At 53.4% G+C, this 15,069-nt stretch overlaps 3 protein-coding genes across 3 annotated transcripts; 2 read left to right on the top strand and 1 right to left on the bottom strand.

The window, feature by feature from the left end:
- Positions 1-1,276: 1,276 nt before the first annotated feature.
- Positions 1,277-3,521, top strand: POB3 (FACT complex subunit; the record flags this gene model as incomplete). Its single annotated transcript, XM_049385874.1, has 5 exons — positions 1,277-1,281; positions 1,698-2,426; positions 2,477-3,082; positions 3,129-3,201; positions 3,252-3,521. The coding sequence occupies 5 exons, from the start codon at positions 1,277-1,279 to the stop codon at positions 3,519-3,521; spliced, it is 1,683 nt and encodes a 560-aa protein (XP_049246751.1).
- Positions 3,522-4,365: 844 nt separating this feature from the next.
- AMTR1 (Transcription activator amtr1) lies at positions 4,366-6,663 on the top strand (the record flags this gene model as incomplete). Its single annotated transcript, XM_049385873.1, has 3 exons — positions 4,366-4,385; positions 4,435-4,664; positions 4,715-6,663. The coding sequence occupies 3 exons, from the start codon at positions 4,366-4,368 to the stop codon at positions 6,661-6,663; spliced, it is 2,199 nt and encodes a 732-aa protein (XP_049246750.1).
- Positions 6,664-11,621: 4,958 nt separating this feature from the next.
- On the bottom strand, positions 11,622-13,409 carry J4E84_003255 (uncharacterized protein; the record flags this gene model as incomplete). The annotated part of the gene is made up of 1 exon (XM_049385872.1): positions 11,622-13,409. The coding sequence occupies one exon, from the start codon at positions 13,407-13,409 to the stop codon at positions 11,622-11,624; it is 1,788 nt and encodes a 595-aa protein (XP_049246749.1).
- Positions 13,410-15,069: the final 1,660 nt, after the last annotated feature.

Raw genomic sequence — 15,069 nt, 5'->3', positions numbered from 1 at the left:
ATCCGGATGCAACTCCGAAAAGGTGGACTCATTTCACCTAGTAACCTAACTAGAATTAGACATTTCGGCTACAGAACATGCGAGATTTTGAGTTCCCGTGCGAGATTTACCATTTCCCGGAGTATACTCCTGCCGTACGCTACTGTCGTTCGTCGACACCTTAATCTGGGGCAAATGCTCGGGCAAATGTTCATCACTTTGACCACAACAGCCGTAGGGGCTGGAAGAGCATTGTAGGTGATCGAAGGATGTGTTGATCCGGTTAATCTCGTGCATTCTAGTGGCGTGCATGTACGCCCAGGAATATTACAGTCAATGGATCCATCCACCAGAACCCAAGTCGCATTATTGAAGGGGCGTATCTGTAACGTTTTGATGAATTCAACGAATCAGACCTCGTCCCTCCAAAAGCCAGATAGGAATGAGTTGCGTCAGGTACAGCCGGACCGAGTTCAGCACGCGTCACATACGAAGGCTTCAAACTTCAGTCTAGACAGCTCAGCTCAGGAGCTAGTGTACAGGGCGTGTAGGCGCTCCGCAGCCGAAGTGATGACATTGCATATTCACGCTGAAGCAAGTGATTGAAGGTTCCAGCGCAGTGGTCAGTTTAAACTCAATGACTGCGACCTTGAAAAATGGACACTGATGACCAGAGCGTACACCGGCAAGGCAGTATCCATCCTTCCTAAAGTTAAACTCCTTGTGCGCGACGAAACAAGTGGAGTGTTGGCTGGACATGGATAAAGGTGATGCGACTAGAAACATGTGATGATATTAGCTTTGAGGCGAAATGAGCTGCGGTCCGTAAAGTACTAAGGGCACAGCCGCAACTGACGTGGCATATCGTTACAAGTAGTGAACAGTCCAGAACAGGTCGATCATCCAGCTCGTGATATGAAACCTTGCTGCAAATGACTCAAATCCCATCAAACTGATAGGACAAACTGATTCGAAGAAGGGCATGGGAAAGGAGTGGCTAAGATAGCTCCAGAGACAATCGCGATACGAGCTATGAAATTATGAAGTGACAGCATGGTGTCTTCAGGCTGAAGGAGACTGATTTCTGTTGCAGAGCGGAGTCTGGTCCGTCAGAGCCATGCGCGACTCAATCTGATAGTCGTGATCGGTTACAGATGCTTGGTTGGATGATGGCATGCGCGAGGGACGAAAATCCTGGGTGCAGCTGCTTGGACAGAGGCTCAGAATGAATAGAGTGCGTCTTTGACTAAGACTGCGGTCTGGTCCTTCGGGCGGGTCATTGAGATGGTACTTCGGTATGCGGTATGATTGCGATAGCTTTGATGTTGTTCCCTGGAGTGTCTGGTGCGTCGTTGAGGCGGTAGTATTTCCTTGACGTTGGCCAGTCAACCGAGAAACTGTAGCGACTGATAATGACTCTCTGGTGTTGGTGCCATCATCATGGAGATGGAGGTAGCAGGTGAAGTTGGTCGCAGAAGACGCGACGGAAATCGCGCTATCACGTGCGATCTGCCACTAGCGTATTTAGGTAAGCAAACAGCGCGTTTACGAAGTGAGAGCACCAACTTTCCGGTAACGACTTCCCCCCGTCGCGCCTCCAACTCCCCATTACCGTTGTCGTCTTGCTTCACAAGTATTATAATATTCTGACGCGACCGCAAACATGTAAGAAACTAAAGTCCGCGACAGACCTGACAGGCGCAGCTAACACAGCGCAGGGAGGCGTTCAACGACATCTACCTCAACCTCTCGCGGAAGCCTGGCGCGACTCGATTCTCCGACTCCGGCTTTGGCTGGAAACCCGCAAACGGCGAAACCTACACTTGCGACCAGTCACAGATCCAACAAGCGCAGTGGAGCCGAGCATCACGCGGATACGAAGTCAAGATTCTCTCGCGCAACGACGGCGTGATACAACTCGATGGCTTCAAGCAGGAGGATTTCGACCGCGTCTCCAAAGTCTTCAAGACCTGGTACGGCATCGGGCTGGACAACCGGGAGCATGCCCTGCGCGGCTGGAACTGGGGAAAGGCCGACTTTGGGAAGGCTGAACTCACCTTCAACGTAGCCAACCGCCCCGCCTTCGAAGTCCCCTACACCGAAGTGTCCAACACGAATTTGGCAGGCAAGAACGAAGTCGCCGTCGACTTCTCGTTGCCGGCCGATGGCGACGCTGGCGCAAACGGCAATCTGGGAGGCGCAAGGTTCAGAGGCAAGAAGTCGGCAGGCGCCCGCGACCAGCTTGTCGAGATGCGCTTCTACATACCCGGTACTGCGTCGAAGAAGGAGAAGACAGAGGACGGCGAGGACGCCTCTGGGGCCGAGGACGTCGAGGAGACCAACGCCGCCAACCTGTTCTACGAGACGCTGATGGAGAAGGCCGAGATTGGAGAGGTCGCCGGTGACACATTCGCCACTTTCTTGGACATTCTACATCTCACTCCCAGGTATGACGCTCGTATCTGCAGTTTCGGAGCAAGTACTAACCCATTGGCAGAGGCCGATTCGATATCGACATGTACGAGAGCTCCTTCCGGTTACGCGGTAAAACATACGACTACAAGATCCAGTTCGACTCGGTCAAGAAGTTCATGGTTTTGCCAAAACCCGACGACATGCACACTTTGATCACCGTCGGTCTCGATCCTCCACTTCGCCAGGGACAAACGCGTTACCCGTTCCTCGTGATGCAGTTCAAGCGCGACGAGGAAGTTAATCTCGACCTCAACATGAAGGGGGACCTCTTGGAGGACAAGTACAAGGACAAGCTTCAGTCGCACTACGAAGCCCCGATTGCTACAGTTGTGGCAGATATCTTCAGGGGACTCAGTGGGAAGCGCATCACCAGGCCGTCTCGCGACTTCATCAGCCACCACGAGCAGTCGGGTGTCAAGTGTTCCATCAAGGCCAACGAGGGTCATCTGTTCTGCCTCGACAAGGCCTTCATGTTCATCCCTAAGCCTGCGACATACATCAGCATGGACAACATTGCCTCCGTGACCATGTCGCGTGTTGGTGGAGCCATGGCCGCCAGCCGCACATTTGACATCACTTTCAGCATGAAGAACGGCATGGCTGAACATCAGTTTTCAAACATCAATCGGTGAGTTTACCCCCACAACCCGAAAAGCCGAGCTAACACCACGTAGTGAGGAGCAACAACCACTCGAGAACTTCTTCCGTGCAAAGGGCATCAAGACTAAGAACGAGATGGCGGACGACGTGAGTATCAATGTCCCTTTTGTTTGAGACGTGCTGACATAACGATATAGTCCGGAGCCATTCTGGCAGCTGCTCTCCAAGACGAGGACCTCGCGTCCAGTGACGATGGAGCTCCAGCGAACCGCGGTAGCGCCGACGAAGATGACGAAAGTGTCGACGAGGACTTCCAGGCCGATTCGGAGTCGGAGGTTGGCGAGGAATTTGACTCCGACCATCAGAGCAGCGGGTCCGACAGCGATGCTGAAATGGAAGATGCGGAGAGTGACGCCGGCGAGGCGGTACCAGAACGTCCCAAGAAGAAGCAGAAGGTGTCGCAATAGCGACAGCCCTTGCAATAACCGTAAGCGCGCACGGGTGGGCGGGTGGGCGGCGGTGAAGGCGGCCGCACCAGCATCCGATGCTTGCGTGCTCATCGAAGATTGGGAAATGCGATGATGAGAGAGGTTCATCGCGCTGCCGCTGTTAACGCTTCCAGCGCCTTATCGTCAAAGCTCGCTCAGGTCGTGGAGGTTATTCCGACATTTCCCATAGGTTATTATGCTTCTTGGCGGGGTTGTAGGAAGTGAAGTTCCGGCTGTGAAGACAGGGAAAACCGCCCCTAATGCGTTGGTAGTCCAGGTAGAAGGGCCGACCTGCATCCCTAGCCGAACGCGCAGCGACCAGGAGAAAAGTTTAAATTCAGTGGCAAGTTAGCGTCCATAATCCGGCTAGTCTTCCCCCAGCGCACGTCTGCAGCGTCTGCAAGTGGTGTATGCATAGCAACTCGGCCATGGCTCGGCTGACTGCGGCGCTTGACGCGACCTGGCGTGGGCGCGGCGGGCCCAGGTTAGTTCCTTACACTGAGGTCTGGCTTCTCACACACCAGCTAAATTGAGCAACGCGAGCGCGATTCAGATTACTGCACTAGCCCAGGAGCAAGCCTTTCGTCGATTTTCGTAACCTTGCTCATGGTGACGGTGGATCCGCAACTGGCGCGAACCCATGCTAGACCCCGCATCTAACCATCGAGTATCAAACGCTTTATCGCCCGCGACATACTGGTATAGATATAGGGCAGCTCTCTCCGACTCATGTGGATGCTTTTTCTTACCCACTTCCCTCGGCTCGAGGCTATGATATCTTAAGCTTTTCGCATCAAGACCCACACGATTGAACTACGTTGAAATGCGATCACGAACCGGATGGTATGTCGACCTGTCTTTCCACGTCGTCGCCCACTGACGCCTCCCGCAGTCTCACTTGCCGTCAGCGGAAGCTGAAGTGTGATGAGAAGAAGCCCGTGTGCGGACAATGCACCAAGGCCTCAAGAGAATGCATTCCATCCTCAGGCATCGTCTTTCGCCACCAACACAATGCCTCCATGAACGGCGAAGACTCAGGGGACGAGAACTCGCTGAAGGGCTTCTACGCCTACAAAAACACATTCGATGAGGACGCCATCTGGATGGATATCCCCAAGCATGGTAGGTCCTGTCTCACGTAACCCATGTAGCTTGGCTAACGCCTTACCCAGTCACCTTCATCAACACCACCAACCCGTACCTGGATCCCGGGACACCCGACTTTGACACAATGTCGACAGCTTCCATGGAGTCACCTGGCCCATTCGAGGCTCGCTCTTTACCTTCATGGCGCACACACAGCAACTTCCATTCAGTTACCAGCACACCGTCGAGCATGGGGCCCGAGATGCCTCCTACCAGCGTTCCTTTCTGTTATACCCCCGACCTAGAAAGCCTACCACCATTGATGCAGTCACCACCCGCATCTGTTGTAGGCACCCCACTTTCGCCTCCTCTATCATTATGCAACCGAAGAATACATCCCGTGATGGAGTTCCCAGCTTCCACAGCGTCGCCGCCCATAGATCCTCGCCTCAACTCGCCGTACGACTCCGCCGACCACATGCACCGCTCAGTTTCGATATCAAGCTCACGGCGATCACCACCTCGCTCGGACGTCAGCATGTCCACGCAAGATGACCACGAAATCGCGTTCCTTCTCCGGTGGTTCTCAGAAGGCCCCGGTTACTGGATGGACCTATTCGACCTTGGCACTTACTTCGCGTCTTACGTCCCCGTACAGGCGCGTGACAACCCATTACTCAAGTACGCAGCTGTTGCCTGTGCGGCGAAGGCTCTTGCTCGTGTTCAGGGTCGTAAGCCTGTTATGGGAGGCAGTGTAACGCGTCAAGCTAGGATGGAGCAGTACCCCGAGGCACCACTGGTCGACTGGAAGCACAAGGCAGCGGTATACTATGATACTGCTGTGTCACTACTGTTGCACGCCCTCAAGATGGACGTCGCCTCCTCTCCCGACGAGTCAGAGTGCGAGCAAAGACATCAAAACTCCGCCTACGATGGGCCAGCACACAAGCGACGACGGACTTCCAGCAACACTTCATTCGTAGCGAACACCGACGAACTGCTGGCCGCATCTGCTATTCTTTGTGTCTATGAGTTCTTAGACACTTCCGTTTCGGATTGGGCGAAGCACCTGAATGGTGCAAAGTCCCTCCTTGTCCTTTCACAAGAGCATGTTATGCCATTACAACTACCAACACCCACATCATCGATGCCATCCGCAAACTTCAACTTCACATCAAAAGCTCGGCGAGCAACATTCTGGAACATTGCCAGACAAGACATGCTCGCAGCCTTCATCAACAAGACAAACACAAGGCTAGACACCGATGACTTGACGCTGTGGAGAGAGGCTGGCCTCATGATCGACGAGCGAGGCTACATTATGCCTAGCAACACGACAGCAACCGGCTACCCCGACGAGGAGAAGGTGATGAGGGAAGACCTCATCTGCAACGCCCTGGTCTGGCTCATGGCCAAGCTAGTCAACTTCATGGCTGCGGGAGACGAAGTCTCAAACGAAGCCGGCATGAGTTGGGCTGGCGTTCCTCAGCGGACCCTTCTAGATTACTGGTTTAGTCTCCGCAAGCAGTTCCAGGTGTGGCACGACGGACTACCGGTGACTTTCAAACCTTCTGCCAGGGTGGCACCCGCCCAAACATCCGGACCGATGTTCAACAACGATAATGCCTCCATGTTTGCAGAGGTCTGGTACTCGATTCCCATGTGCGCCTCGACGATGCAGACATACCACATGTCGCAGATTCTCCTGTTCATGAACAAGCCACACGAGTCCACCCAGGGGCGCAGCACCGTCGTCGCACGCATGAACTCGTACCAGTCCGTTCTGGCCATGTGCCAGAAGCACAGCCGCGAAATTGTTGGCATTTCGCTCGCTCGGTCAGATGAAGCGGTCCGGATCCACTCTGTGCAGCCCCTGTTCACTGCGGGTCAGTGCCTCAGCGATGCTCGAGAGCGCCAAGTCGTATTACATCTCCTACGAGACATTGAGTCGGACATTGGTTGGGCGACCGACTACCGCGTGCGCCAGCTATTCGAGCAGTGGCAAGGCGAAGAATCAGAGGGCCTGGTACCATGAGCACTCCACTTGGAGGCATCCAACCAGCCACAAACTTTGTCCCCTGGGCCCTTAGCAAGCCCGCCGCCAGCCTGCTGTCAGCTTCAGCCATGAGTCTAGGTACCTCCCGACAGCTTAGTCTGGGATGCAGAGTACCTGCTACGAGGAGCCACTAGCGTGCGCCTGGCCCTTGTCCATGGTGCGGGAACTATCGGAAGACTAGAGCAACACGAACTGTCATTCCAAGCCGACACATGTTGCCAGGCCCCTTTGAGCGCAGCGCCGATGATCGGACGGTCTGCTGCAATGCGACCGCACGGGCTGCATGCTTCAGATTACTGAAGAGACGTGTGTAGAAAGAAGGTTAGATAGCTAGAAGAAATCAGGATTGCGGTATTAGCCCATTCCAATCTAGATAACACATATACAAATTCACCATAGAAGCTTATCAGGCTCTACACCAATTACTCGACCACGCATCTTGTCTGCACGTGTGACCTGCAAACTCGCTCAACCCTACCCTATAGTCACGATGCACCAAACAACATGACAACATGATTTCGAAGCTGAACCCTTTGACCGCTACCGCCTGTGCCGTTTTACCCGGGTAGCTTGATCCGTACCCCATACCCACTTTGTAAACTACGATTCTAGCTCCTCCACTTTCAACTATACGCACGAGTTTTCCTTCCAGAAGACAGACTTGTCGTTGTCTAGTAAACGCTGCTACACCGGTCGGTGTTTGACCACGAGCGCAAGTCTGAACCCCCACTTTTCCGTCTTCGCCGCCAGTGCGGATCCGGTTCGCGACCGGATGGCTACTTACGCGCGAGACACAATCGAGAGCCCTGCATATATTGGCCTGTACTTCTTTGCAATCACGGCGGCCCAATTTGCTCGAGCATGGATTGGCGATGTATGACGCACGCCTGAATACATGCGTGCTATACCTTGGCAATGTCTGAGACACCCATGGTTGTTGTGCTCCAATTTGCTAGCCGGAGCCTTTGCCCGCGGTCCTATGTGGCGGTGCTTCGGCGCAACGAAGATCATTATATCACAGGTCACCTTATCCGTCACCTTGTTAGGCAATCCGTGATGCGGTTGCTGTCACAAGACACGTAATTGTGAGGTTGGTGGCAGGCGTCGCTGATCGCTTCGGACGCGTTCTCTGGTGATATTCTCTCGGCGAATAGAGAAACGTGGTTTAGAGTTTGGTCCTTAGAGGAAACGCCTGGGACGGGAACAGACGAGGTGCGTGCGTGCCTCGTAACGAGTCGGGGCTTTAGCATCAGGGTATCCCTGCTCGGTGTCTTGGCGGGGGGCTTTTGTGGAGGATGCTTGGTAGTCTGATGATGCACAATAACTCCACGCCTTGAATATGCACGCGTTTGCTGGCTGGCGAGCGGGAACTGCCTCCATGACATCACTCTCATGCACCTTGAATCCTTCGCTGTGTAAAGTATGGCCGACGAGCACTGTGGGCGTCCCATGGCGCGTTTACAGCGTGAAGATTATGCATCTTGTACACCGCAACGCTGTGACTACGCTAGCTGCTCGATGTTTGACCTGACCGGACGGTGGCTGCGTCTCCCAGGTCTCCTAATCTTAAAGCTGCAGCTACGGCACCTATGCACATGCAAGCAAGACACCGCTCCCACTATGCACGATGGCGTAGCCATGAAAACCATGGATAAGCGAAGGATAGGATACAAGGGCTTCTCGAAGATTTCCTGCTGCAGGTTAGTGAGGCTTAACGGCGCGTAGTGCACGCTACTGCAGGTTTTCATGCATTTCGTTAGTGCGCGGGCAGGCTGATGGTGTAGGGATCACCGGATTCCCCTTTTGGGGGCCAGCACCTGCGGCTCCGGGGTTTTGCCGTGAGTTGGGCGATGAAACGCAACACGCGTAAAGTAGGTGTGAGATTTGTGGTCTGATTATGACGTATGGATCTACTGCTTTGAGCTTTGAGATGATTGTTTGCGGACCTCTGTACAGCCGAAATAGCCATCGCATCCTAGTCCTGTGATATGTCTCGAATAATCTTGCGTAAACTTCGTTCCAAAGTGTGACAGAAGTTTCAATCCGCTAGTGACCTCTAGCTTGGCCAACGGAACAGTAGGTCAAGACGCTCGCGCAAGGTGTCTCAGTACCCTGTTAGGCCGTATGTGGAAGAATGCACGAGATAGTTTGATGCATGGCAACGTGCATACCTCGTGGTTGGGCTCGAGCTAGGACATTGTCCAAGCAATTGATAGTTGCACTTGCTCCAGAGTACTCACTATGCTTGCTGCCGATCCATCGCCGATACCAGCTTTTGCAATCCCCCACGGCATCTCGATGGCCCATGCAGGCATTTGCCGATAGTCGAATTCAAAATGCAGTCTGGAAACCGAATGGCCTTTGAGAACTAGACACGAGGCTGTGTACGCGGATCAAAGTATACTGTTGAGCACCTCGGTTCATGTCGCGTTTTGCCTCAGCTCTTGCTTTCCCTGACCGCCGCAACGCTGGGCGCTGTCGACAGCGTGCAATACGACGGCCACGGTAGCCGGTCTGAGCTTTACCAGCCACCCCTCCACATCCCGCTTGCCCTGGTGGTGTTGAGAAACACGTTGTCGCGCTAATGGCTACCTGCTTCCGATTTAGCCGACTGCCAATATCCATTACACCTTCGCGGGCAGGCTGAGGTCGTTTCGTATCAACCGCAAGCTGTTATCGCCGACCTTGTTGGCAGAGAGAGCGGCCAACCTCGGTCTGAGTCTGCGACTGGGGTGGCGATGTCATCGCAAATCGGTGATTTGATGAGGGGTGTTGATCTTGGGGTCGCGGTAAGTAAATTGGCGGGTCCCTGAATCCCAGTTAGCTGGTTGGAAAGATCTATCCGACGGAACGATGGAACCGGAGGACCGTGCGTGCGTCAGCCAGAAATGTTTTGTCCTGTTGACATGTGCTTGGAACCGGGCCGGGGTAGGGGAGTGGGTGGAATGTCGCGGGCTCATAGTGTTTTCGCCGTTGTCGCGGAATCAACCGTGGGCATGCATGACATACTCTAGTAAGACCGAACCTTGAGGGGGGCAATCTTCACCCTCGAGGGAAAAACATCCCCTCCCCCGGTATCTGAGACGTGGGATGTGGGTGCAAAGGTAAATCGCGCCGCTTGATACCTGGAAAGTATTGACGAGACGGTCACACGATAACCCTGTCGACGTTGGTGAGATCCATCCATGGATGCGAGGGGTCCCATGACGTCACCGCAAGGAATCCCGCAGCTCCCCACGTGCAGCTTTCGTTTTGCAATCCTTGGGCTGCAGTGCAGGCAGTTCCTGTCGCCATGATGAAGACGTTGAGCTGGTACAACGGTATATGCCGGTCTCAGGCCGACACCGAAAATATTGCGAGGCGGCAGCGGTCGAGCGGCTGGACGCTGCCGAAGTTCGACGAGCTCGTTCGGCGAAATGGGGATCTTTAAGGTGATTGGAGCTTCGCACCCATGAAGCAAGAGAAGTTTTCAGAGGGTTGAGGGTTGGATTTGAAGGCGTTGGATAGTGTGGTGTCCAGTATGTGTTGCCATCCTTCGAGAAGATCTAGGTAAGGCAAGAGCGAGGCGGGCAAGGCTGAGAAGACGTATGCGAACCCGAATCCGAAAGCTGCTATACCGAAACTGAAGAGGAGGCTCTACTCCTACTCCTACACTTAAGTCTGTCGAAAATAATGTAGGTACTTCGTAGCAGCTTCTCGCCCAGTACTATCTCTTTCTTTAAGTCCTCTCGCCAAGACTAGGCCTTCAACGTCACTTCGACGTAGGAGTTATCTGACCCCAAAAAAAGCAAGCAAAAGTAGGATGCAGAAGGTTTCAGAGCTCAAGCCGCAGGGACATGCAACAATGCGCATTCCCACGTCCCACTCTCGCTATCAATCTCAAGTCCCCACGAGAATTTCTATCATTTTCGCAATCTCGTACATCAACCCAGTCGCAAAACGTACAACATCACCTCACCACATCGTGATAGCCCGCCCATGTACTACCCAAAAAGGCTAGTTGCCGCCTGAGATACCAAGCATTGATCAACACCATACCTTAGATCTAAGCCAACACCGGGTATCGGCAATCTCGCAGCATACACAAAGAAAGAAAAGTCGTACGTTTTACGGCTACGCACACCGGCAGAGCTGGAACGGCCCTTCCGCCGCAATCAATCCTTCTTCTTTGGGCCATGTCATCGCTCCACTTGCGCATTGATCGGTGAGGAAAATTGTTGTCGCCACAATACGAAAAGGCATAGCGTTGTCCCGTACGCTGGGAGAAGGAGAATTGTTGTCTGGATGAGGCTTGGGTCAGGTAGAGGTGCAGCTGAGGCCATAGGTGGTGGGTCTTCCTCGAATACATCATGTTCCTGAATGCGACATTCGAGACGAATGCGACGTAATGGTCCCACGGGAAGGGCACAGGACTTACTTGATGTTTTCTAGCTCAGCGCTCTAGCTGCATTCGAGAAGGAATAGAAGATGCGTTAGAAGCTGCGTTAGAGGAGCCATTCGATGGAGCGGAGTCATGATGATGATGCTGCTCCCCCTCACCTGTTCCATGGAAGTACAAGTGACAGTACCAGTATCGCTTTCGTGTGGTCAACGCACAGACACACATGGCATTTAGAGGACACCATCAAAGGAATCGCATAGGCATCGGCGTCTACAGACCGACAATTATTACTGCTATCATACACAAGAGTTGCGGCGCTTGCGGCACGGCATGTACGCCGAACTGTGGACCGGCGGCAAGTGTCCGCCACGGACTCGCCGCTAATCGCGCTGTAGTATCCACATAAGGGCCCTGCTCAAACGAGGCCACCTCTGCCATCCCTACTCTGTTATTCTACGGCCACGAGAGAGGCTGGATCCTTCTGTGGGACGCATCTTTAACCTAGATATTGACTCGCAGCGTCTCCAGCTTCGTCGATCATGCCCCCTGCGAGGATCTATGCTTCTTCTGTGGGCATTCTGGCTGCAGGAGGGCGATCAGGGTCTTGCGGTATCGTGGCGCTAGCGATGTCCACATTGGAGTGACCCTGCACTTGGAGCTTGCCGTCAGCTGATGTAGACGTGTTCAGCTCCGTGACGAGGTCTTCACGCTCCGCGGATGGCTGTTGCAGAGATGTTCCTGTCGCGATAGCCTTCTCTGCAGCAGTAGGCGTGTTTTGAGTTGACACTCCAGGGTCATCGCGCACAGCATCCTCATTCCGCACCGGAACTTTCTCAGAATTGGGGCGAGCATCTGAGAGAGGGTCTAGGTTTCGCGTACTTGCGATGCCGGTATCCTCAAGGTTACCTGAGGTCGGTCGCAGAATTCGAGACTCAGACGACGCCTCAGGTATCTCAATTTCCGGTGCATCATGATCTGTGCACAAGGCATTCTTCCTTGGCTCGAGTTGCGATTGGTCGTATCCAGATACGACTGTTGGTTGAGACTCCACACTACTGGTGTTTGGCTGAGCTGCAATACTCTGGCACATTGCCTCGCTAGTCACTTGCATATCCTTGTGGGGCTCCTCGTGGGGTGTGGCTGGCTCTCGTACTTGATCGGCGCCCAGTGCCGCTGTGATTTCTGTTCCGGGAACAGCGTCATATCTTCGCTCCAGACCGTCGTCTCCAGATGCGATGATCTCCACCCGACCTAGATCTCCGTCCGAATGATGATCATTTCCATGTGTTGTTGTTATGGTATTTGAGACGAGGGTAGAGTCACACGCAGTCTCTGGGACATCATCCACTGCACTGACAAGCGATGGTTGTTTCCCTTTTCGCAAGGTGCCCCGGCCCCGTCTGCTTGTCGTGCCCCGAGCTTGCACTGATTCCGCGCTTGTTCCCTTAGCTCTTCGTGCAAGTCTTGCTGCACGAGCATCTTGAGGAGCATCGTCATCCTGCCTCACCTCTACTTCTGCATCGGCCTCCGGTGTATCAGCTTCGGGTTTCCCTGCAGTTGCGAGTTTCCGCAGCTGCGCCCAAGTCTTTGCTTTTTCGCTCTGCTTTGCAAGCTCTTCCTCGCTCAGCTCAACCCATTTGGCGCCAACTTTCTTCGTACCGGTGAACTTCAGGAAGGTCAGACCCGATCCACTAGTGTCCATGTACTCGGAACCCTCAGGCGGCGCATTTCTCCCTCGCGCGTACGTTTCGCTCGGTCGGTGATACTGCTCACTGGTCCTGTAATTCTCATGGAACTCGACTGAGTCGGAAAATTTGAGCCGCTTGCGTGACATAGAAGCTGATGAGCTGTGCGATCGTTTAGGCGATGGCCTGAGAGACAGCGATATGCCTTGTTGTCCATGTGGTGCTGTATCGGATGATTCTCCAGAGCGCTGGGTAGTAGGCGAGTGTGATCTTCGACGCTTGGGACCATCTATATCTTGTTTGTCGTCGTTGATAGAGTCCCCTCCTCCATGGTCCTTGTTCTCCGGGTGTTCATTCTGCGCGTCTCTTGCTGGTCCAGGCGCTTCGACAGTCATCAACCAGTTGTCGAACTCCATATGAGCCCTCTTGTGGTTATCTCGCGCGAATGATTTACTAATTGAGTCGCGCTTGTTTTCGAGTACAACCCATTCAGTATCGGCTTCTCTAATCGCGTCATACAGAGAGTCAAATCGCTGACATGTGCTGCATCCTGCATGGGAGGCATCCGGCGAGGTCGTAGGCACAAGCCCAGTGGCAGATACCACAGCGAGGACTCTAGCGCATGACTTGCACTTTACAGAGTCGTATTTGGTAGCCATCCGGGTGGTGTTTAGTTGCGAAAGTATTCGGTCGCTGGAGTAAGCGCGTTCGATTGACAAGGTGTGGACGTGAAGTTCGCGAAATTGATGAGAAATGAATGCGTGCACAGTTATTTTTGACTCATATATGTGCGAGCGCACTGATTGTAGTCGTAGTGGGGTGAGTAAACAGATGGTGATGGAAACAAAGACGCGACTGTGGAGATGTCACGTCTGCAACGAGCGCGCGTCGCCCTTTGACGCTTCTGCAAACAAGTGTCGTATTATGTGAGAGCAACAATCGCAAGAGTCGCATTGAAAGAAAAGCAATAGGATTAAGTCGTAAGACTTTGTTGTTCCGAGCACCGCATCGTTGTTGCCTCGCTATCGATAATCCCTGTCGGCAGTCCCCTTTTTGCACGTCCACAAACAGCAATTGCGATGCTTCATCTTCACTTCGCTCCACGCCGCCGGCCGCCATCCTTTGAATCTTGTCGCGCACATGCGCCGTGTCGGCACCTTATGATGCCCTCAAGCTGCCACAATATACAGACCTTAGACCGCTGTGTTGAGAAGAAGAGGATCGCATTCGAGAAGCTCCGCTAACGGCGGTGGCAATTACGTCATTGGAAACATTCGCAATCTCAATACACCCAAATCCCTAATAACAAAGCCCATCTGAATGCCCGAGCGCAGGGAATTCTACATGCTGCGCCGAAGGGGTGATCAGTACCCAATATCAAAGTGTGAGAAGCGCGGTATGTTATCATGCTGACCAGAGGCATAGCTCACGGCCATAGACGGATCGTGCAATGTCCGGTGAGCCGCGTAGTCGGCCGTATCTCGCGGTGTTGCAACTCTCACTACAGTCGTACCAACTACTTTCATTATGTCTTCCAACATTTTTTCAGCTGGCAGCATATGAAGGTATGAGCTTGAGGCATTGCCTGCGTATATGACCCCAAGAAGTTTCCCCTCTCGGACAACCCAAGAGCCCGATAAGCCAAGACCTATCCCGAACTTTAGCTTACGTCCAGCGTACTAGACACGCAAACGTACCTGGAGTCATGGTGACCTGAATCATTTTTGTAGGCATTACAACACCCTTCACAATGATAGAAGCATTGCCATCCACCATATAACCCTCGTCTGGGTTATCGTAGCAGCTTGTAATGATCCACACGGGTCCAGCACATAGCTCAGATGTTTCCTCGATACTAGAGACTGTGTTGACTATCCTGCGATTCGTATCGTGATATGTATTGGATAACACGTAGAATGATGCAGGATCTATTAAGGCAAAGTCTGAAGCGCTGACGATGGGGTCGTCAACCCTGGACCCATGAACGTATACGTCGCCCAGATATGCGAATGTTGTTGGGAAGGGCGTCTGCGTCCAATTGTTCGAACGCGACGCTGTAGGCGAGTGCATCCAATTGTTCGAACGCGACGCTGTAGGCGAGTGCATCCAATTGTTCGAACGCGACGCTGTAGGCGAGTGCGTCCAATTGTTCGAACGCGACGCTGTAGGCGAGTGTGTATCCAGATCTGGCTCAGGGCTTTCACTTCGCGTGGGCTGAGGTTCGTCGAGAGCATGCGCCACAAAAGCGTGGGCGGTCGTCATGGCGAAGAGCTGATCGTTTACGGATATCAGACCGCCAATAGTGGAGTAACATTCGAT

The sequence above is a fragment of the Alternaria hordeiaustralica genome (assembly GCF_023758085.1).
Source record: "Alternaria hordeiaustralica strain BMP 2776 chromosome Unknown scaffold_4, whole genome shotgun sequence".
Classification (NCBI taxonomy): domain Eukaryota; kingdom Fungi; phylum Ascomycota; class Dothideomycetes; order Pleosporales; family Pleosporaceae; genus Alternaria; species Alternaria hordeiaustralica.
Note: the sequence above shows the minus strand (reverse complement) of the source record. Positions and strands in the feature narration are given on the sequence as shown.